This window comes from Hypanus sabinus, chromosome 9 (genome assembly GCF_030144855.1).
Source record: "Hypanus sabinus isolate sHypSab1 chromosome 9, sHypSab1.hap1, whole genome shotgun sequence".
NCBI lineage: Eukaryota > Metazoa > Chordata > Chondrichthyes > Myliobatiformes > Dasyatidae > Hypanus > Hypanus sabinus.
The window spans coordinates 133,711,867-133,736,972 of NC_082714.1; the positions used below are offsets into that span (position 1 = coordinate 133,711,867).

The following is a 25,106-nucleotide window of genomic DNA, read 5'->3' on the forward strand; positions in this document are numbered from 1 at the left end:
TTTTCCTCAGCCACTCATTTTTCAAATTGTTGTGAATAAATAATTTGAAGCATATCATGTAGAAATTTCTCACAGCTCAACCACCTGGAAGACTGATGTCATTACCTTTGGTCCATGTTACAGAGTTTGCAAATTCATCAGTAACTCCATCTCCAACCCTGGCTTTATTGGACCATATATACATCCAGTATTGTCATAGAGTCATAGAAAAGTACAGCACAGAAGAAGACTATTTGGCCCACATAGCCTGTGCCAAACCATGCCTACTTCCATCGACCATAGCCTTCCATACCTCTACCATCCATATACCTATCCAAACTTTGCTTAAACATTGAAATCGACCTAACATGCACCACTTGTGCTGGCAGCTTGTTCCACACTCTCATGACCCTCTGAGTGAAGAAATTTCCCCTCATGTTCCTTGTAAACTTTTCACCTTTCACCCTTAACCCATGGTCACCAGACCTTAGTGGAAAAAGCTTGCTTACATTTACCTTCTCTATACCAGTCATAATTTAGGATAACTCTATCTAATCTTCTCTCAATATCCAGATGGAATATAAGGTGTTGTTCCTTCAACCTGAGTGTGGCTTGACAGTAGAGGAGGTCATGGATTATATTCGGTCTGGGTAGCCTCCAACCTGCTGGCATGAACATTGATTTCTCTAACTTCTGTTAATGCCCCTCCTCCCCTTCTTACCCTAACCCTTATTTATTATTTATTTTACTCTTTTTACTCCCTCTCTCTGCTCATCTCACAATCACTCCTTGCCTGCTCTCCATCTCCCTCTGGTGATCCCTTCCCCTTTCATTCTCCCCAGGCCTCCCACCCCAGGATCCTCTCCCTTCTCCAGTTCTGTATCCCTTTTGCCAATCAACTTTCCAGCTCTTAGCTTCATCCCTCCCCCTCCTGTCTTCTCCTATCATTTCGGGTTCCCCCTCCCACTTTCAAATCTCTTACTATTTCTTCTTTCAGTTAGTCCTGACGAAGGGTCTTGGCCCAAAACATCGACAGTGCTTCTTCCTATAGATGCTGCCTGGCCTCCTGTGTTCCACCAGCATTTTGTGTGTGTGTTGCTTGGATTTCCAGCATCTGCAGATTTCCTCGTGTTTGCGTTCTTTCTTAAGTGTTCTTTCGTATTTATGTTCCATCAGTACCTCATTTGTCCCTACCTGCCTATACCTGCAATGAGCCTCCTTTTTTTTCTTAACCAGAGCCTCAATATCTCTTGAAAACCAAGGTTCCCCACATTTATTACCTTTACCTTTTATTCTAACAGGCACATACATGCTTTGTACTCTTAAAATTTCACTTTTGAAGGCCTCCAACCTACCAAGTACTCCTTTGCCAGAAATCAGCCTGTCGTAACTCACACTTGCCAAATCCCTTCTGATACCATCAAGATTGGTCGTCTTTCTCAAATTTATCATCTCAACCTATGGGCCAGACCTATCTTTTAGCATATTTACTTTGAAATTAATAGCATTGTGATCACTGGATATCAAGTGGTCCCCTACACAAACTTTTGATATTTGGCCTGTCTCATTCCCTAATAGCACTTCCTAATTGTTTTCAATCTGTAGTTAATATTCCAACCCTGTATTTTTCCATTATAAAGACCATCTTCTACAGTGCCTTGAAAAAATATTCAGCTCACTCAACTACTTTTACATTTTACTGTCTCATTTTCTAAATTTAAAATATATTGAAGTCAGATTTCTTCTGAGTTAATCTACAAAACATTGTGCATCATGTCAAATCAAAAGGAAAACCCCAAACCTATCAACAATTTACTAATAATTAAAAAGCAAAATTATGAGGCTGAAAAAGTATTAATCCCCGTTGTAATTTCAGCGCTGAATTTCCTCATGTGCAACACTGTATGTTAGCTTACCAACTCACCCAATTTGTTGATGTAGAAAATTGGAGGATCGCTTGAATTAAGTACCCCCCACTCTCTTTAAGTATGGTAGATTTCCAACAGATCAAACCAAAATGAAGACAAAAGAGTATTCAATTCAAGACAGAGAAATGGTAACAGAGAAGCACAAATCTGGGGAAGTGTATAAGACCTTCTCAAAGATACTGAACATACCTCAGAGCTCAGTGCAGTCCTTCATGAAAAAGTGGAAATAATATGAAACCACTGCCATACTACCTAGGTCAAGCCACCCTCCCAAACTTAGTCACCAGAGAAGAATGCAACTTGTAAGAGATACTACTGAGATGCCAACAGTCATTCTAGGTGAGCTGCAGCATCAGTGGCTATGACTGGAGATGAACTTCATGGCTGCACAGTCGCTAAGGCCTTGCACAAAAAGGGTATTTATGGAAGAAGACCTGGTTTTAAAAAATATATCCATTTCCATAAAAATTTTGCAAAGCAACTCTTGGAAAATACTGTGAAGATGTGGAAGAAGTTCTTGTGGTTGGATGAGGCTAAAGTTGAACATTTTGACCTCAACACTAAGTGGTACGTGTGGCGTAAATCTAATACTGCACATCAACCAGTTAAACCATCCCCAGTATAAATTATGGTAGGGGTAGCATCATGCTACAGGAAAGCTTTCCAGCTGCAGGGTTAATGGGAAGGTGAATGCTGCTAAATATAGAGAGATCCAGGATTTTAAAAAACCTGCTAGCCTTTGCTAGAAAGTTTAAACTGGAGAGGAAGTTCATCTTTCAACAAGACGACGACTCAAAGAACACTGCCAGCGCAACCACAGAGTGGTTTCAAAAGAAGAAAATTGATATTCTTGAATGGCCCAGTCAAGAGTCCTGTTCTTAACCCCATCAATCATCTCTGGCAAGTCCTGAAGAGCGCTGTCCACCATTGCTCCCTAACTAACCTGGCACAGCTTGAGTAATTTTGCAAGGAGGAATGAGCAAATCTTGTTGCATCACAGCTAATAGAGACTTAACCAAAAAGTCTATCGGTTGTAATAGTTGTGAGAGGTGGTTCAACGAAATACTGAACAAAGGGGGAAGAATGTTTTTGAACTGCTGACATTTAAGTGTTTGAATTTTTAGTTTTACATGCTTTACAATTTTCCCTGTTTTGGAACTCTGCTGTGAAAAAAGGAGCATGTGATTCATAAATAAAAATTCTCGGTTAAATTAATCAAAATCCTTGGTGGTAATACTCATTTATGTGAACAAAGGGTTGGGGGCTGAATATTTTCACAAGGCACTATATATGGGAACATTTGTCCCATATACATTCCTCCTTTAGGCTTCCAATCTTTTATGCCTTTGGCACCCTTGGATGCTCTCGATTTTCACTTTCTGTCTTCCAATCTCATTAACTTTATAACTTACATTATTCTTTGCCAGGTCTCTCTATTGTTTCTTTCTTTGCTGACCCACACTAATTCTGGACATGAGAAAATAGAAGTAATCGTCCACCAGGTCTTTCAATTCTGCCTAACCATTCACGTATATGCATGGCTGATCTATACTGACCTCAACACCTTGTTTACTTACTCTCCCTATCTCTGGCCACATAGATATTAAAACCATCACTTCTGCAGTTAACTTTGTGTAGAGTTACCACAAACCTCTGAAATTATCTGGAAGCACAACAAAAAGGCAAATGAATGGAGAACTTGCAAACCTGGGCAATTTCTTCAGCACAGGAGGCCAATGAATTATTGTACAGCCAGAAAGAACCCCTTGCACTGTGCAACCAGGAATTAACTTTCATTTAAAAAAACTGTCAAAAGTTCCTGTGGTCCAGGACTGAGCCTGAAGCAGTGTGAATTTTAGTTGCTGCACTGGTTAAATTAGCATGTTTCAAAAAATAACATTATGTTTAAATAAGGCCCTGGGCAGGGACAATTCCTTTCTTATTTCACTCTTGTTAAAATAAATGTGGTGGTGGGAAAAAAATTAGAATTTTGGTAGGATCATTTCATGTACCATTTTAATTTCAATATTACTACTTTCCCGTCAGAGGTGAACGTAAGAAGTTAAAATTTTCTCTAAAATCTGTGTCTTAAATGACCACCTGTTTAACCTTACAATTTCTAATAATGTTTTGGCTGAAAAATATTTGATTTTTATCTGTAATTCTTCTCTTGATCACTTCAAGTATATACCACTTATTAATGTTTTGCTATTAACATTTTTGCTATTTACCATTAAAAATTTTGCATATTTTGGAACCACAAATTGCTCTAAGTACAAGGGAAACAACACAGTCTTTTCATGCTTCACTTAAGGTGAGATATTATAGTTTATCTCATGATCATATTCAGAGTGGGTGTTGCTGTTACTTTATCCAAACAATATCCTATTCTGTCAGTGTGCGCACAAATTTAATTCTGTCAAAAATTATCCATCAGTATATTCATTGCCTTATCCATCAATCAAAAAGGCAATAGTCAGGTTACATTGGAAAATATTTCAATAACATTGGACGTAACCAACAGTATGAAAAGTGCACATGAAGAATCAGTATTCAAAGTGACATTTTAGGCAACATCCATCTTATAATTTTATTATAACTCTACTTGTGCTATGCAAAGATAAGGCCTTAGAAAGGTAAGCTTATTCCCAGAATCTTGAATTGTACAAGAATGTTTGAATAGTCCTGTTTTTTAACATTCCTAACTAGAACAAAGGATAGTCTAGTCTAGTCTACTAGATAAGGAGAATGCCAGCAAAGCTGGTAAGTTACCGTACAACTATTTAGATGAGTCGACTATTGATCTGGATACAGTATATGAATTTAAATCAAACTATGGTAGCTAAGGAATTTAAATTTATAGCTACATCAAAAAGAGTATCCATTAATTACTGAATTATTATGAAGATCAAACAGAATTGTTATGTCTTATAGAGAAGAGAAATCCCTTTTCTTGTTTGTCCTCAGATCTACAGCAATGTGGTTGACTACTTATAGTTCATTCAGCTCACTTGAGGAACAATTAGGGCAATCACACGGTGTGTGAGTTGTCTATTGCTATTAACTGTCAAAATGCTGCTTTGTTCATTATTTGAACTAGATCATAAGATACAGTGGCATTCAAAAGTTTGGGCACCCTGGTCAAAATTTCTGTAACTGTGAATAGCTAAGCGAGTAAAAGATGACCTGATTTCCAAAAGGCATAAAGTTAAAGATGACACATTTTTTTAATATTTTAAGCAAGATTAATTCTTTATTTCCATCTTTTACAGTTTCAAAATAATGAAAAAGGAGAAGGGCCAGAAGCAAAGGTTTGGGTACCCTACATGGTCAGTACTTAGTAACACCCCCTTTGGCAAGTATCACAGCTTGTAAACACTGTCTGTAGCCAGCTAAGAGTCTTTAAATTCTTGTTTGGGGTATTTTCGCCCATTCTTCCTTGCTTGCGCCTCTTGAGGTAGTCTATTGTTTCCCGATGTATTTTGGAAACAAGTCCTGTGGACTGATGAAGTTAAAATAGAACTTTTTGGCTGCAATGAGTAAAGGTATGTTTGGAGAAAAAAGGGTGCAGAATTTCATGAAAAGAACACCTCTCCAACTGTTAAGTACGGGGGTGGATTGATCTTGCTTTGGGCTTGTGTTGCAACCAGTGGCACAGGGAACATTTCACTGGTAGAGGGAAGAATGAATTCAATTAAATACCAGCAAATTCTGGAAGCAAACATCACACCGTCTGTAAAAAAGCTGAAGATGAAAAGAGGATGGGTTCTACAACAGGATAATGTTCCTAAACACACCTCAAAATCCACATGGACTATCTCAACAGGCACAAGCTGAAGGTTTTGCCATGGCCCTCACAGTCCCCCGACCTAAAAATCATTGAAAATCTGTGGATAGACCTCAAAAGAGCAGTGCATGCAAGAGGGCCCGAGAATCTCACAGAACTAGAAGCCTTTTGCAAGGAAGAATGGGCAAATATCCCCCAAACAAGAATTGAAAGACTCTTAGCTGGCTACAGAAAGCATTTACAAGCTGTGATACTTGCCAAAGGGGGTGTTACTAAGTACTGACCATGCAGGGTGCCCAAACTTTTGCTTCGGGCCCTTTATCTTTTTTGTTATTTTGAAACTGTAAAAGATGGAAATAAAAAAGTAATCTTGCTTAAAATATTAAAGAAATGTGTATCTTTAACTTTATGCCTTTTGGAAATCAGGTCATCTTTTACTCGCTTAGCTATTCACAGTAACAGAAATTTTGACCGAGGTGCCCAAACTTTTGCATGCCACTGTATAGGAGCAGAATTAGGCTATTTGACTTGTCAAGTCTGCTTTGCCATTTCATCGTGGCTAATCCAAATCCCTCTCAGTCCCTTTCTCCCTGTATCCCTTCATGACTTGACTAATCAAGAATCTGTCAACCTCTGCTTTAAATATACCCAACTTGGCCTCCACAGCTGACTGTGGCAATGAATTGTACAAATTCACCAGTCTTTGCCTAAAGAAATTCCTCCTCAGCTCTATTCTAAATGGACCTCCCTCCATTCTGAGCTGAATCCTCTCATCTTAGACCACACCCCTCCCCCACGATAGGAAACATCTTCTCCACATCCAGTCTATCAAGGCCTTTCAACATTCGTTAGGTTTCAATGAGATCTAACTACTGTTAGAATAGACAACGGCAAAAGTATCTCCTACTGCGATCCTGATTTTACCTTCTCACTTACGGTGTTCTCCTTAACTCATTGCAGTTGCTGTAAATGAAAAGGCAAATCACTTGTGTATTCTTTGTTTCAGCATTGTGAAGCAATTTATTCAAGTTTTTCCGGGCTAAAAGCTCATCTAGCAACATGCACTAAGGTCAGTTGAACATAAACTTATATGGCTGACATGCATTCAAGTTGTTTGAACATGTTCATTTGGGCACCATTGTATATTATAATGAAATAGTTGATTCTAATGTATGCATAATAAGAAACCTACAGAAAGCACAAAAGTGGAGCTTAATTGTAAATCTAGCACACATGAAACCAGGCGGTTCTGGAGAATTAAGAGCTGGAATTGCAGGTATGTGCAACTTTCTCTATCACTTTAATTGGAGGAAAATAAATAAGTTCATTGGAGCTTGAAAGATGTCATTGAAGATATTCATTCTATTTCTGGAACTTCCATTAGATCTATCTTCTGCAAAAAAATACCTGAAAAGCATCAACATATCTCTTCAGAAAATCAAACTGAATTTTACATGCCCAATTATCTCCTTCCATAGATTTTGAATCCCAGTATAACCATTCAGAATGCCCTTTGCAGATGAATATTGATAATATTTTGTAAGACCTGACTGCATTTCTTCCTATAGACTAATAAGCCTTTGTTTCCAGATATCAGTCAGACAATCTAATGTTTACAGATTTTAACTTATTGATGTACTATTGAATTAAGTGGGTAATCTTTCAAGAAATGAGAGACAGAACTATTGATAAAAAGAAATTAAGTAATCTGTTAATCAGGACTTACACAGTTGCACAAATCTGGAATAAAACAGAATGTTGAAGATAGCTTCTGTGGAGACAAAAACAGTTTTAACATTTTAGATTGATAATATTTAAAATTTTCATTTTTGATTTGCATCTTTACCCACTTTCCCTATTTTTTCACATGGTGGACTCCGAATAGCTTCTCTCAGGAGATACCCTTAGATGTTTCTGTATAGTCCACCTGTGCCACTCTTCTAAACAACCAGTAGGTGGCATGTACGTCCAAATAAGTAGAATTTTTATCAATTCTGTTTGCTTATAGATAATGAGCATTTACTTCCATTTTGTAAACAAGTTATTTTTAGCTGAAGCACAATTACGTATCACCACAGTAGTCCCGAGTGAGCTGTTGTTGTTTATGGCAACTGACTTTCATATGTCCCTCACATGGAATTCCTCAGGGGAGAAATAGAATTGGGAATAGACAATAAATATAATTTGGAGCTGATACAAGGGTAAATACACAATTAGAATCAATTTTGCTTGTATTTTTCTCTGGCATTCTTTTGTTCTGATGTTGTAACTTGCACAAAAAAAACCTAAATGGGGTGTATGAAAATAACCACTGTACTTTTGTCAAGCATAGTTCCAATATTCAAATGGGCGTTTCTGTGATGTGAGGTGTGCAGCAAAGCAGCAAACATACAGGCAGTACTAGTTTATTACTAGTTTAATTTTTATATTGGTTGCTATCTTTTAACCACACTGTCCATCACTACAGAAGTTTAAATTGGCACATTTGACCCAAGAATTCTGTTTCAGTAACAGCCTCGTGGTCAACTATTTTAGTTTCTATCCCCATTCCCAGTCCAACATGTCAGTCCATAGCTTCCTCTTTTGCCATGACAAGGCCACTCTCAGGAAGGAGGAGCAACATCTCATATTCGTCCAGGTAGCCTCCAATCTCATAGCATAAGCATCGATTTCTCCTTCTGGTATTTTTTCCCCTCCCATCGCCAGTTCTATTCCTCCCTCTAGACTTTTACCTCTTCTCCTCACCTGCCTATCACCTTTCCCTGGTGCTCCTCCTTCTTCCCTTTCTCCCATGGGCCACTCTCCTCTCCTATCAGATTCCTTCTTCTCCAGCCCTTTAACTTTCCCGTCCACCTGACATCACCTATCAACTTCTAGCTGTCATCCTTCCCCTCCCCTCACCTTTTTTTATTCTGGTGTCTTCCCCTTTCCTTTCCAATCCTGAAGAAGGGTCTCATCCCGAAACGTCGACTATTTATTCATTTCCATAGATGCTGCCTGATCTGCTGACTTCCTCCAGCATTTTTCTCCTCAGGAACCTTAGTTTAATACTACTCTTTTCCTTTTATTTCACACTTCCTAATCTCCCCTTCAATATTTATTTTCAAAGAATGCATAGATTTCATTTCAATAGAGTTGTTTAAAATTCCGCATTCATATTATATTTTGCATTATGGGCATTTCTAAGATGAGACCTCTACCACTAGTCACATGTAGACATCAATAATAGTTTACAATTTAATTTTCCCTGAAACTTGTTACATATTTCTGAAGTCAGCATTTGTGGCTTCATATTGAACTTTATCTCATTTGGTACTATTTCTATGAACTCTTTTGCATCTCTGTAAAATATTTAAGAATTTTTACTTCATAACTAGTATTCGTATGAACAGATTGTTGTTATGATTTCTGAAATAACCACAAATTCCTGTAATAGTTTGAAACTGTATTACAGTACAGGTAATTTTCTCATCATGCTAGTAATGATGAACTTTTCCAATAAAAAGCTTATTGGAAACTTGAATGCTAAAATCTCAGCTACAATGCAAAGTTACATGCCTTTTAAATGCAGACCTGAGGTGAAATCTTGTGACATTTCTTTATTTTTCTAGTTCTGAGATTTAATGAATGTTTTTATATGACAGGGTGAGCACCTAGTTGGGAAGTACAGATGCTTGATTTGTCAGAAGGAATTTAGCTCAGAAAGCGGAGTTAAATACCATATCAACAACTCTCATTCTGAGGTAAGCTAACATGATTTCATTATGAGTTTCATAACTAAAGAATTAGCAAGAATAGTTTCTTTGAGTTTTAATGTAGCAATTATCTCTTTTCAATGTTATTCTTTTCAACACATTTAAATCCCCATCACAGGAAAATGGGTTAAGTGCCACATTTATAACTGAAAATGAAAGCTAATGGAAATTTGCTGTCAAATCACAACATAGTTTATGTTTTCTTAGTGCACTATCAATCCACCCACTATGCATGAGATAAAAATTTAAAGTATGCCATATTTTAGTTCAAATTAACCAGTGCATCCTAATTTGGCTTGATACACATTTTCTGAGAATTTGAAAATACTTTAAAAGCTGCTTCAGACTAATTCATGCACAGTACTCAAAGATAAATATCAAAACTATGACAAGCTGTATTTTATAATCCAATACAAGTAAACAGACAGCATCTCAATGAATATGTCATTATTGTAGGCTAGTGATTACACCATATTCATTTTATAGTTAAGTAATTTGCAAAGAGAATATTACTTCAATATTTCTTATGAATTCAAATATTTGAACTGGATAGTTATACTTTGCTTAACTCTTCATTTGCAGGAAAATGTCTTGTGTTAAACTAGATTAAAATAGTTTAGTTTATTTGGAATTACACCTTGAAGCATTACCATATCTGACCCTTTTTAGTGCTGAGATATTAATGAAAATAGAGAACTGCTAAACGGAAGGCAAACCCTGCCCTTCAACAGGTGAAAAAAATTGTGAGAAAGTTGTTTTAGACACGTTTTGGAAAAGTCAGACTAGTGTTGGTAAATACATGAAAATATCTGCTCATTGCATGACTTGGGATATTAGAAAGCAAAAGAAATAAAGCTTTCAAAAATTTGCATTGAAAAAGAAGATAAATGTAACAAACATGCATAACCCTACACAAATATGTCATGTTTTATCCTGAAAATAGTTGGAGTGACAATTATGCTATGCAGTTTTCCCAAACTTCAAAACTCAATCAACATTTAAAGATTAAAATATCCTTTGACAGAACTGGTTTAGAGCCTCAGCAGAAATATCACAAAAAAGCAGAAGAGAACTGAAGGTGACAAATTCAGAGAGGAAGCAAAACACCACTGGGAAGAAGAGAGGAAGAAAGCCCAAGGAAAAAACTTCAGTGCTTTCGAGAAAGAACAAAGAGATGGCAGGAACAAAGACTACAGACCAAATAACCACCCAGTGTTCTCCAGGTTTGAAGAGCAATAACAAAGTGAAAAGGAAGAATATACTGTCAAGCAGCAAAAAAGGAACCATGAACAAGATGCAAGGAGTTGCAAAATGAATGTCAGTGTAAAGATTCAGCTTTTCTGCTCTGGGGAAACATTCGGCGGTCTCCAAGTATCATAAATGAAGAATAATAAAATTAATACAAGATAGCACTACCTACCAGTAGCTCTTAAGCTTGACATATTTCGTACCTGCATTTGGGTCCAGGGAATAAATCAGTGTCTTGCAGATAAAAGCCACTCCTTGCATCTGGGTTAAAACTGAATGGAATCAGGATATGATTGTTTAGCACAAAAGATTATATGGCTATTTAATACTGCTTTGTTACTATATACTGCTCTATGACTTAATAGATTATGATTTTTTTATAAAATAGACTATTATGGGGTAAAAGGTGTTAAATAAAAAGATTTGTTACGCTTTTTAAACTACATTAAGATGTTGGTTTATAGGTAGTTTTGGATTGCACATTGATCAAATTGGTTATTTATTTATATTGGTCAAATTCTTTTATTATTTAATAAACAAATTTAATAATTAAACTGCAATCCAGGTCTATTAGTTTATATTTATAATTATTTATCAATATAAACTAATGTTTTTATATATAACTATAGAACCTACGCTGTGTATATATTTCCAAATTAACTATTATAAATGATATAATATACATATATATAATAAAATGAGGGCTGAAGGTGGAAGGGGTGATTTTATACGCAGGTGTCTGAGTTTCATACCAATAATTGTGGGTACAGTAGCTTCCTTGATGGCAACATGAACTAGTAAAATTACTCCTTGAATATAGTGAATGTGGGCTCTCCTTCTTTCTTCAGTGCATTGAAATAATTGCAGAATGCCTTGGTTCATAAATGTAATATTTTCCAATGATTTACTGCCCATTTTCAGGATCTGGTAATTCAGGAATGATATGTGAGTATTTCCAAGAATCTGGCATTTAGTGGCTGCTCAGCGTTTGGACATGTTGGGTAATAATAAAAATACATAATTAACCTTGGTGCATTGTAAAACAGGCAGGTTAACAATTCAATGTTGGAGATGGAATCTTCTTTACAGCTATTCAGCAACGCACACGCTATCTACATTAACTTTCATCCCGCCACCTTCATCCCAGTGCATGCAGTCAGAAGTACTGCGGAGTGGCCAAAAGAAAGATCTAAATGAGACTGAAGCAGGAACATCTACCATAGTCGAAGCGCAGGAACGTGGACAGCCGCAAACCAGAAAAAAACAAGTTTGTAATTTCTTTGGATTAAGTTTTCTTAACGCTGCTTAGTTCAGTGTCTCTTTAAGCAAGAATAAGGCACAAGAAGTAGTATCTCTCTATTTAAGAGCACCGTGGGAGAACCTTCACCAAACTAATTACAGCAGTTCAAGAAGCCTTCTTCATCATTGCCTTCTTGAAGTCAATTAGAGATGGGCAATAATAAATTTATTGTGAGGAGCCTTGATATCTAGCATCATGAACAATGGAGGTATTTGTTGACGTTGTGAAGCTGAAATAAATTCAAATATACAGTATGAAATGCATCTGCATAGATCAGAAGTTTTAAACAACTGAGCCACATGGAAAGATTGAGCTCAGGCAAACAGTCTTTTGATGACCAAGTGACTATGTACTATTTGTGTTTATGTTTCTAATTCAGTAGTTTGTCCTGTTTGAACTATGTATGCCTGGAGTTCTGCTAACATTGCTGTCTCATTGTTGGATTGTTTCCAAATTATTAAACTAGGATACGATAGTATTAACGATAGTATTAGTAATTTGTGATACAGGCAAAAGAATTAGATAATCAATTAAAATATCATGGCTTGGAATTTCCTCTGCATTTGCACCTGAATGCAGAAATAAATAAGGGATATTTAAGAAAGCAGGGAGTCAACTGGAAAATAATTTCCTGCATATTCATGAATGCTAATTATTTCACATTTAGCTTATCATATCCCTTGTTTGACCAAGTTTCCAAATAGGTAAACCATTGCACCTCAATTTCTCAAATATGCGCTTCCTTAAAATTGCATTTACTTGTATTGATGGTGAAGAGAGGCCTGCTTGGCAGACGATGAGAATCCGAATGTAGTGATCAGATTTATCAGGCAACAAAGTAATTTTCGAAGTTTCAGATTATTTAAGTAACTTTAAAAAAAATCTTCCTCACTGAGAACTGCTTAATGTTGAAACACTTCTACAATTGTGATTTCTTATACATAGACAATGGATGGTTAAGTAAGTATATTGTTAAATTTTATAACTCAAAGACTTGCCAGTATGGGTTTGCTGCTTCCTTAGGTTGCAAATGTATATGCTGATCTACACCTGTTTATACTCATAAGTTCAGGTACATTCTGATAGGATTGTAAAAATACTTGATATAACTCAACATCAGCAAATTAGCTCAACTTGGGATACAATTTTACTTACAGCTTCTGAAGGAGGAAACTGCCAACTCTTAGGTGGCCCCAGTGTTCATGGTTGTCATTCAACAGCTCACAGATAAACAGCTTGCACTTTTCTGATGTAGATGTTATATGTGTCATTTCCATTACCAGTTAGCAGCTGAGAAAGGCATTGATTTGGAACGTGGTAAAGAACTACACACATTGGAATAGGGAAAAGACAGTTATTCAGTGTGTGTAGATCTAAGTTACTGGTTAAAGATTGAAGCAATTACAAGTATTTCAAAATAATGCTAGATTGTAACTAACTTTGTAAAACAGTAGTTAAACTACATGAGAAAATATTTGGATTTCCAAAACACTTGTTGCCCCTTGCACTCAACTGGAGTAAATTTTAACAACCAGCTGAAGATTCTATAGGTCTATAATGATGTGTTCATTTGGGGGCAGCAGCAGGGTTAGAATGATTGTTTCGGAGACTGCTTTCAAATTGATCAGCAGCCGGTTGGTGCGAAGGTGTTGCAAGAGGAGAAACACTGAATATTATTGTCAACTGGAGATGGGGAAGGTGTAGCATTGTAAATTATTTGATAATTTGGAGAGACAAGGGAGGGCCCACCAGTTTGGATGGTGACAGTGATGAGATGGGAGGGTGAAAATTGAACCAGCAATTTTTTGAAGGTGGGTTGGAAATCAGACTGACAGTTTGGATTGTGATGAGCTTGAGTTCTGGGAAATGGAAGATCCGACCTGAGACTTGAGTGATTGCAAAGTCAGGGAGTAGCTGATGCTGGGGATAGGGTGAAACCAGAATCTGTGAAGTATAGGCTTGGGATCCAGCGCCCAGGAAGTAACCCAACAGGTTATACCAGGATAATATAGTCCAGATTGCTGGTAATACTCCAAAACAAGCACTGCCCAGGGAATGAAATCATCATGGTATCCTAGATAAGAAAACCACATCAGGGGTGGAAGGATGACTGAAACCTGGTAGTTTCCATTCAGATTTCTGGAGTAGCATGAAATGACCTAAATTAGACATTATAATGCTTCACTCAGTGAGGAAAACTTATGATGTTTAACTGCATAACACTGAAAAAAACAGTGAAATGCAATTGAGTTTCGAGATCAATGTTTTTAGAAGATGATTTGTATTAAATGTTATTTTTGGATGTCCTTATGTTTACGAAACTCTTACATCTTCGTGATTCAGTAATTGTACATGCTATCATGGGATTAGAAAATGTGCTCTATGTAAAGTAATTGACAGCAGCACCACCAAGTAAACTTTACAGCACTTTTAACAATGTTGAATTAAGAACAATGTCCACGTTGGAACCAGCCAGTGAATGAGAGAAATTTAGAACAGCATTGTGTTTTTATTTAAGGTGTGAAGTTGGAATATGAATGTAAATATTAAGTTTGAGGTCACGCACATTCATATCCAAGTGCACATAGCAAATGCACTTTAAGGTAATTTTCTGATTAGATTATCATTCAATAGATATAACACTGCTGCCAAATAAAAGTTTCCACCTATGTCTACTCAAGTCTTTCAATAAAAATCCAAGCATTATATTAAATTTTTTGTTTGTTAAAAATACTGTATTATCCTGTCTAACTGCGGCCTATGAGGTTTTAGTGCAAAAATATTGAAATCTCACCTACAGGTTTCAACTAGTGCACTTTCCATTCATTAAGGTGGAGTATGTTGATATTAAAGAAAGATTAAATTAGGGACAGGGCACTAATGCAGTATGTATTGGTATTCAATAATTGAACAGTTCCCAGTAATGAACTCTTCAAAACAGCAGTGCCAAGCCGCAACATGGATTTGAAAAAGATTTATTTTGGCTCTTACAAAGTGTAAGTGAAAACTAAAAGACTAGCTTCATTATGAGAGCAAAGTCAGTAGTTTCGGAAGGCTGATGTTGTTCAAAAAAATGATCGGATAATTGACAAAGATGCTCATAAGTCTATAGGAAGAAATACAGAACTTAAGTGTGAGGCACTGCTTAACAGTTAAATAGTATCTCCCTTTTATAAAATATAATTACAGAACCAGATCATTTCCATATGTCAGGAGAACGTGAGAAAAATATATTCCTTTGTTGTATTTGACTTTTCAATTTTGTGAGCATGGTAGTTCAGACCCAAGCTGAGAGCAAGTAACAACATGTTCAATGCTCAAACATTAAGCAACGATCATTCTGATTCCTCATTTGAGTTGAACATAAAAACATGAAACATAAATATGTTTACAAATGTTTTAAGTTGTTGTTTGAAAAAGAAGCAAAAAAGAATCATTAAATGCTTCAAAAATGCCCAACTTTGAAAAACAAAACTAAATATTCCCTTAATTTGAATTAAATGTACAATAGTAATGGATGTGCCATTGGCACCTACCAGTAATAAGTTTCTCAAGTATCTGTCAGGGTGTTGATGAGTGTATGGATCAAAAGTAAGTTTATATTTCTGAGGGTATGTCGCTGTCTTATTTTACTTGATCTCTATGTGATTTCCTCAGGCTATAATTCATGATTTAGTAATGGAATATTATCTACTTTTAATGACAGATTGATGACTGGGCTCTGAAAAGTACCCGAGAAAGCTAGCAGTAATGACCTTGACATTTTTTTAATCACTTGCATTAAAAAATAATAAATAATAATGCATTTTCAGATTATATAACATAAATACTTCCAACTCCCACAAAGGATTACTTTTCATTTTGTTGAATTAAATTTGTTTTTTTTTCATCCTCTTTCGGTTTACTACTGCTTCCTATCTTTTTATATGATATTTTCACTTTTCCCCTCTATCTTTATTCTCTCATTTCAACGATCTCTCAATTGTCTGTCAATGTTTATCAAGAGAGAAGCAGCAACACCAGATCTTGGATAAATTAAAACCAATGTATCAGTACTTTAAGTGGCCATCATTGGTAGTTCTTGCTTCTGTGAAAGGAAGGTAAAATTCCCTGCTTGATCTGGGAAAACAGTTAGCTCTCTATAAGAGTGCAATTCATTGGTGAGTATACCGTATATGCATACAAAGATAGCACAGTGCTCAGATTTCATAGGATTTTTGGGGGTCGACGCCCTCCATTGGTCAAGGTCGACCATGAAGGTTGCATCCTCTCTTCGCTTTTGGTGCATTGCCACCAGTACGCAAGCCAGGGCAGTGTGATATGGAGAGCAAACTGTTGCCCATGCAGCAGGCTCCCCTTCTCCATGCAGCTGATGAATCCAAAGGAACAGCTGAGGCCAATACAGTTTGGCACCAGTGGCATCGTAAGAGTTGCCAGTCAACGTTGATTTTTGAGGATGGTATTTCTAAATGAGCAGCAGTCCTGCAAACCCATCAAGATAAGCAGGCTGAGTATTTTATCCAAATAATTCTACACCAGCAGAATTCTCAGAAAAATACGGCGGTCAAATATTGTTGCCCACTGCTCAGTTTGAGAAATAAAGGGCTAACTCTTGCTGTGCTTTCCCAGGAAACTGTTTTCCTTCCACTTTAGCTCTGTACATTTCCAAGATAACTTCTTTCTGAAATAATGCAGTCAAATTGTGATTGCAAACCAGCTGTCAACATTCTCTAATTAAATAAGCAACAGTAGGTTTGCCCATTTAAAATAAAATCTTCTTGCTCCCTTAGTTGATAGACTCTCAGCTCCTTCACTTCAACCAAACCACGTAGTTCTTTTTGGTCCTTTATCCCTTAGCATGCAACAAAGAAGAAAGAAACTGGTCTTCTAATCAGCCCATAAGAGATAGAGACAGAATTCAGCCATTCAGCCTTCAACCAAGTTTTCCTGCCTTCTTTATGTAACCTTTGTCTCACTTTCTAATCAAGAATGTATCAACCTCCACTTTCAATATACTCAATGACTTGGCCTCCATGGCTGTCTGTGGCAACAAATTCCGCAGATTCACCAACCTCTGGCTAAAGAAGTTCCTCGTCATTTTTGATTTAATGGTATATCTATCTATTATGAGGGTGTGCCTTCTGGTCTTAGACTCCCAGTGTAGGAAACATCCTCTCCGCATTCACTATATCGAGACCTTTCAATATTCAATAGGTTTCAATGAGGTCCCCTTCATTCTTCTAGACACCCATAAATACACACCCAAAGACATACATCAAATCAAATCAGCAAGGATCATGCTTGGCAGCCCTCGAATCTCTCCAGTCTTCTAGCACCAACATAGCATGCCCACAACTTATTAACCCTAAATGTACATCTTTGAAATGGCGAGGAAAGGGGTATACTCTGAGGGTAGGACGTACAAAGTCCTTACAGACAGTGGCAGGAGTTGAATCCCGATCCTATAGCTGGCATTGTAATGACATTATGCGAACTGCTACATTACAGTGTAGTGTAAGATAATGTAAGCATTTAGCTTTCATATCATTACGATAGATGTGTCGTGGTCACATGCCTCGCCACCCTTTTGTCAGATAACAATATGATGATGGCTACTTTCTGAGATGGAGAAATCAGGAACCATTTATCAGGACTCCTATAAAAATATAAGAACTTTAGTCAGAAAAACTTGTATTATGTTAATACATGATATGGCAAGTTTCTATACATAAGCAAATAATAACATATATGTATTATTTTAATATGTTCCAGAAGTGGCCAGAAAGATGATGATTTGTCTTGGATTCCTCCGGAGATCCCTAGCATTACAGATGCTGATAATAACCCAGCTCTCAGCCAACTTGATTGACACCAAGTGATATCAAGACATGGTTGAAAGCACTAGAAACTGCAAAGGCTGTTAGACTAGAACACATTTCAGCTGTAGTATGACCTATATGCAAGAACAAGCTGAGTCCTCAATTTAGCTGCCGGAATACAATGTTAACACTGGTGTAAACCAGACAGGAATGTCCTGATCACAAAAAAAGGACAAATCCAATCTGGCAAATTAGCACCTAATCCTCCTATGCTCAATGATCTATGGCATGTAGGGAAGGTTTCATCAACCATACCATCAGGTAGTACTTACTCAGGAGTAACTTGCTCACCCCCGATGCATTGTTTAGGACTCACCAGGACCTTGCTCTAAACATGAGAGTTCCAGAACTTATGTGAGATACTTCCCTTGATATCAAGACAGCAGTTGACCAAGTTTGGCACCAAGGTGTCTGGGTAAACTAAAGTCAATGGGCAATAGGAGAAGTCACTCCTGTGGTTGGAGTCACACCTCACAAAAACTAAGATGGTTATGGTTGTTGGAAATGAGCTACCCCAGTCCTAGGACATCAGTTCAGAAGCTCATAGGGCAAGCAATGTCCTAGGACCAACATTTATCAATGATCTTCCTTCAATCGTAAATTTCAGAAGTTAGGAGTGTTCTCTGCTGATGCACAATGTCCATTTGCATTAGCAAGCCTTTGGAAAATGAAGTCACCCAAACCACCAAGCTGAAAGGCAGACTATTAGAAAAGAAAGGAAGTCATTTGGTAAAATGAAGACAATCTTCAGGTCTGCACTGATAGCCGGTAATGAATCAGTTTTGTCTGCTCATTCTGTGTTCCACTATCCTATTGCTAATCTGTATGTCTGTCACTTGTCCACGGAACATTATGCCACTAGATTTAGCAATCCATCCACAGATATTCCTTTCTTATGAGACAGGTTGGAGTCCATCATTGAATATACTATTGAATATAATACTGCTGAAACCCATTAACAAAACTCAAAAATAAGTTTGTTTTATAACCTTGGAAAAGATCTGAATGCTTTGATTACATGCCATGATGGCACCCACTTCCATCCCCAAGCATTATTGTTCTTCCTTTCTAGTTATGATGTACTGCTGTGGAACATAAATACCAAATGAAGGAGCAAACTATGTCACTGGTAATGGAAGGAGATATGTGGTATTGGTTTATTATTGTCACATATACCAAGATACAATGAAAATTTAATCCTGCATACTGTCTATTCAGATCAAATCATTGCACAGTGCAATGATCTAGGATAAGGAAAAACGTTAACAATGCAGAATAAAGTGTAAAAGCTGAAAAAAAAAGTGCAGAGCAGATACATGGTATGTCTTTGGGCCTAGTTGTATGTGCTTTTAGGCTTTTTAAAATCTTCTGCCCAATGGGAACAAGCAGAAGAAAGAATGCTTGGGGTGGGTAGTGTCTTTTCTTACACTGGCTGCTTTACTGAGGCAGTGAGAAGGTTACTGTCTCACTAAATAGTTTAAAACTCAGTAATAGACCCTTTGTTTTTGATAATAGCTTTCTTTTCCCACAGGTGAGTGCCTTTTGTGTATTGTATTCAACAATCAAGTAATTTTGGTGTTCATGTTTAAAGTGATAGGCGGGTAAAACAGCTGCAGGTTAGATGTGATTGTTCTACATCTTGCTTGGTATGGAGTAATCAAACATTCCTAGGGTACTTGTGTTATATTTAAGGTAAAGGATTTCTAATATTGCTGCAATTATCTTAAAACTTAAGAGTTTCTAAAACATCAGATATGATTACCATTGAAATCAATTCCAATGGTACTGTCCTTGAGCATGTCTGAATGTGCTTATCCAGTTACTGCTGAACAGCTGTAAATTTTATATTGAGAACTTGTATGTTCTAATTAAAATTCCTTGGTTCACAAACCACTTAACTGTGTGATTACTGAATTATTAACCTGTATCACATGATTATTTCCAACTGTGAAAGAAATTCTGGGATTTCTCTTCCCTATAATTTAGTTTGTAGTACGGCTGAATGTAATATAATTATGTATATGTATAACTCTGTCATTGAATGAAATTTTATAAAACCTGGAAAACATTTTTTGCATTTAAATCTATAAGATCCAGAGCCATAGTGCAAATTACATCTATAATTACTATTATAAGATCCTAATATATAGGGACAATGGAGCTTCACAACGAGAAGACAGATCAAAATCATAAAGTATGAGGGAAGGTGATTTGGAGTTTAAGGAATTTTTGTTGTTAATTGAAATAATGGTTTATCATTAGTGTCAGAAAATGTCAAAAAAGTATTGACAGTACGAGGTTGGACCAGTTCAACTGACTAAAATTATTAAGTGTCTATGTTAGCACTAGTAGACAGTATTTCATTTGAGTGAGCTCTGTGTTCCCATTGTTCACTTGGCATAGTCTGCATTGCTTTTTATCTACAATTTTGTATCCTATTAATAATGTATGTTTATTTGTATGCAACATGTATACACAAAAGATTTTACTTCACTAAAATTTATACTGATGTTATTGTGTCTTGTATGTTTTAAAGCATAGCTAGAAAAATGAAATAATTGTGTTAGTGCTAGTTAACAGAGTAACATACAAATTGTGACCAACAGACTGTTCATTTTCTTTTAAATATTCAAGTCACTTCAAGACTATTGAAAATCATGATTTTTTGTTACATTACCAGCTTATGAAATTCCATCTCCTTAATAAAGTGTTGTTAAATAATGCAAGTTTTCCTTTGATATCATACTGAACATTCATTTAAAATGTCTGTTTTGATTGCCATGCTCTGAGCTGTAATAATTGACTCACTTAGCCATAATCCTGTCTGCCTGAGGAAAGAACACAAGTCTTAACTTGGGTTTCCAAACATTTGTTTATAAAGCACGTCAGAGACATTTCATTTGACAACTCTCCCCATTCCCATTATAAACATTAAATAAAAATACAATCCAATTTAAATACCAGCAACTATTGTAAACTATTGAACATAGAACAATTAGAGAATAAAGTAACATTTTGTAAGAAATATACAAGCACCAAATTGTGTGCCATACTTGTTAAGATGACTTGATTTTGCACCATTTCACATATCCAAAACCCCCTTCAAGTGGTTTCTTTGTGTAGATTTGAAAAGAAAATCACATTTCATATAGTTATTTTATAGAGGAGCAAACAAAGTTTGTACCTGTGGTTTGGGAATTCTTTCTCAGCTAACAGGCAAGATCATACAAAAGGCTCAACTAGAAAAGTAATTCCCATCACCATCAACAACAATTAAGTTCTCTTTTAGGCTCTTGGAAATCTTATCTTTTATTTTCCCTCTTCTTATTCATAACTAAACATGTATTTCAACACTTTTCACAGCTTTTATATTCAATGCTAACATTCCAGGATACTCAGCTGGAAGCAATAGGACTGAGACTATAATTACGTTGTCTAGTTGATGGAATTACTCCTGCTGGGGAAGTCTTGGATTCAATCTCTAAGGCATTTGCAATCTTAAAGAAAAATTAAGTTAATCAACTTAACAGATAAATGCAGCCAAAACCCAATCAAAACCTGAATCCATTTACTGTTGTCCTGTAGAAATGGTGAATCAAAACAAAAAAATATCAACACTCCTATGGTTGCCAGGCCTTTTCTAAAATTTGACTTTGTGACAGCCATTTCACTTCTGTATGATACAGAAGTTGCTTATGCAAATATCCTGTCTTTTCACATAGCTTTTTTTGAGTTACTGACTTTTACTGTGTTCGATGCGCATTTCAATTATTTTGGTACTTATTTTTTTCAGCATTTCCTTGTAAATCCAAGAACGGCAACATGCATACTCGATACTTTTTAGATAACATTCAAGTCCAGTTTTTGTTGCAATATAGCATTTTCACATTTTTGTTTAATTGGTCAAAAATTGTGAATGTCTTATCATAATCAGGATAACAAAAAGTAAAAAAATCCTCCTCACTAATCAATGATGAGATTGTGATTAATACTTTGTCTGTGGGGATCTGCAGCACATAAATTAGACTCTGCTTTAGACAAACCCTTCCTTACTCTGTAATTCTGCCACTACTTTGGTTGCTGTTCAGTGGAATGAGACTTAACTAATCAACTGTTTTGTTTCTTTTCCATGTTGTTGCCATCTCAGGCAGCATACAATCCTCAACAAATATGGGAACTTTTCATTATTATTTGTTGATAATTTGAGCACTTCGAAGACTTTATAAGTAGACAGCTAATTTGTCCACTTGATCTATATGGACAGTAGAACCTATATGTGTATTGGTATTTTCAAATATACTAGATACAGTGTTTTGCATATTGTCTTTATAGATCAAATCATTGAGACAGAACAAGGTAATACAATAACAATGCAGAATAAAGTGTAAAAGCTACCAAAGAAGTTCAGTGCAGGTAAACAACAAAATGCAAGTTCATCATGAGGTAGATTGTGAGGTCAAAAGTCCTTCTTATCATAAAAGATGTCTCTTCAAGAATCTGCTAACAGTGAGGCAGAAGCTGTCCTTGAGTCTGGTGCTTTCTGGCTTTTGTATCTTCTTCCTGTTGGAATGAGAAGAAAGAAATGGGGCTTTTGATTATTCTTGCTGTTATACTGAGGCAGTGAGATGTATAGACAGAATCCCATATTGTAATCCTTTGTTCTCAATGGCTTCTAACAGATATGTGCTCAAATGATAATCACTTCTAGCACAGAGCTGTGCATGTTAACAACTTGAATTATGAGTATCTTTTTGTTTGATATCTGAATACATCAGATCATACTATAGTGATAATTGGCTTGCCTTTTGTGAGATCTTGGATTTCTTTGTCTGGAGATATTGAGCAGTGTGGTTTAAAGAGATCAAGAATTTAATGGGTTTATGCCAGCATCAGTTGCGTCATTGTGCGGTCAATTATTGAAAAAAGTGAAAAACATTCTCAGTCATGGAATGAATATACAGAATATCATTGATACATATGACAGTATGGAAGGAAAATTGTCCATTTTGCTAGCATTTGTTGGTGCCAAGCTGAATAGTTTGAACAAAATCTTGCTGATTACATCCTAGTCATTAGACGTTTTAAAAACATGAGAATGTCTGCAGATGCTGGAAATCCAAAGAAACGCATACAAAACACAGGAGGAACTCAGCAGGTCAGGCAGCATCTATGGAAAAGAGTAAACAGTCGTTATTTCAGGCCATGATCCTTCTTCAGGACTGATTGGTTAACAAGTTGAATCATATGATTTTCTTTTAGCCCCCCCCCCCCCATCCCAATTCAAATGATATAAGTTTAACATGCAAAGCCAGCACTTAGATGAAGCCGTTGGCAGAAATGAAATTCCTGCAAGGGATGTTGCTTGACATACAACTTAAAAATTGCATAATTTTTTGCTGTTATTTTCTACCTAGCTATCACTTTAATATGGTCCATCTCTGATTCAAAGTAAATTTATCAAAGTTCAAAGTTAATCCACCATGGACAGTCCTAAGGCCGGCTAGGAAAGGAGGAGTTCTGGGCATGGGGCTAGCAATTCCATACAGAAATGCCAACAGAAGCTCCAAAGACCTCAACCCTAAGAGAGGAAGGACCTTGGCGTCTGATGTCATGCGGTGAAAGCCGCGAGACTGTGGAAGGATCATCCTTCTATCCAAGACCACCACCATTGGAGCATGGTATGTAAAGGCCATATATGAAACTGGGAAGCACAGCTTAAGTGACAGCCAATAAGAAGAACAGTAATCTGAGCTTGCTCGACAACACTGAGACAAAGTGGATACAGTCTGGGCAGAGGCAGCTGATGGCAGGGGAACTACTGTTTTATTCGGGGCCCAGATGCATGAGTGGTAATCATGCTATCAAATGTAGCACAGAAGGCATTAATAAGATGGGAAGCCCATTGTCCCTGCAACATCTCAGCATCCTTTAGAAGTGTCATGAGCCAACTAATGACAGCGATGAAGAAACCAAGGACATTTTCTACAAGAGACTCCAGAACATCCTGAGAGATATTAACATATTGATGGGGACTTCAATATAAAAATAGGATTGGATAACACTGGCTAAGAAGATGTGATTTGACTGGTTATGTTGAGTGAGAATGGAGACTGAATTGCTGACGTGTGCATCAAATAACATAGTCAATGGAGGCAGCACCTTTTCAAACAAAAGAATTCACAAGAACTGTGTGTCACCTGACTACATAACAGAGAACCTGTATATTCAAGAAATTCAACAGATCACTTCAAGATATTGCATCTAACCTCCTGGTTGCTACAACTCAAACTGAAGGGATGGAATAAGCTTCAACGAGGCAGAGATTCAAAGTCACCCTTTTGAGGGACATTCAAACATAGACATTGGTCCTCAGCAACAAGTTCCAAGCGCTACAGGAACTGCATGAGCAAGAGGATCTACACAACAGTCCTGAATAACAGGGCAGAAGAAGGAAAGGCAAAAACACTGGAAGAGCGTGCAGACGTTCAGAGCCATGTAGAGCAGCATTAAAACTGACAAAATGTTGTCACAGTCAAGCAGCATCCATCATCAAGGATTCCCACCACCAGAACATTCTCTCTTCTCACTGCTGCTATCACAAAGAAGGTACAGGAGCCTCAGGATTCACATCACCAGGTTCAGGAAGAGTTCCTACCCCTCAACCATCAGTCTCTTGAATCAAAGGGGATAGCTTCACTCAACTTCACTTGCCGCATCATTGAAATGTTCCCACAACCAATGGACTCGCTTTCAAGGACTGTTCATCTCAAATTCTCGATATTTATTTCTCATTTGTTTGATATTATTATTTCTTTCTTTTGTATTTGCAGTTTGCTGTCTTTTGCACGCTGACTGAATGCCCAAGTTGCCCAAATTTTCATTGTTCTGTTATGATTATTATTTTATGGATTTATTGAGTAAGGAAATGAATCTCAGGGTTGTATATGGTCAGATATATGCACTTTGAAAATAAATTAATTTGAAGTTTGAACACTTTGAAGATCTGCTGAACAGACCCGCACCTCTCAGCCCACTGGACATCCCTCCAGACAGTAATGACCTGCCCATAAACTGCAGCAAGCCTACCAGAGAGGAGGTCAGGAAAGCAGTAAAGCTGCTAAAGAAGGGTAAAGCAATTAGTTCAGACAACATTCCTGAAGAAGCTTTCAAGACATAATACTAGCATAATGCTAGAGAGGATGAAGAGTGTTGCAGATGCAAAACCATGAG

The 25,106-nt window shown here is 36.8% G+C and overlaps 1 protein-coding gene across 6 annotated transcripts in view; it reads left to right on the top strand.

Moving 5' to 3' along the window:
* The window catches only part of LOC132399821 (zinc finger protein 512B-like), a 145,983-nt gene extending 125,386 nt beyond the window's left edge, over positions 1 to 20,597 (top strand). For 5 of the 6 annotated variants that reach the window (XM_059980615.1, XM_059980619.1, XM_059980616.1 and 2 more), the window contains 4 exons: positions 6,701 to 6,763; positions 9,339 to 9,437; positions 10,474 to 11,964; positions 17,770 to 20,597. In XM_059980615.1, coding sequence (XP_059836598.1) covers positions 6,701 to 6,763; positions 9,339 to 9,437; positions 10,474 to 10,764 — 453 coding nt within the window. In that variant the 3' untranslated portion in view covers positions 10,765 to 11,964; positions 17,770 to 20,597. The remainder of the gene's footprint in view (positions 1 to 6,700; positions 6,764 to 9,338; positions 9,438 to 10,473; positions 11,965 to 17,769) is intronic. The other variant, XM_059980618.1, reaches the window with a different exon arrangement.
* Positions 20,598 to 25,106: the final 4,509 nt, after the last annotated feature.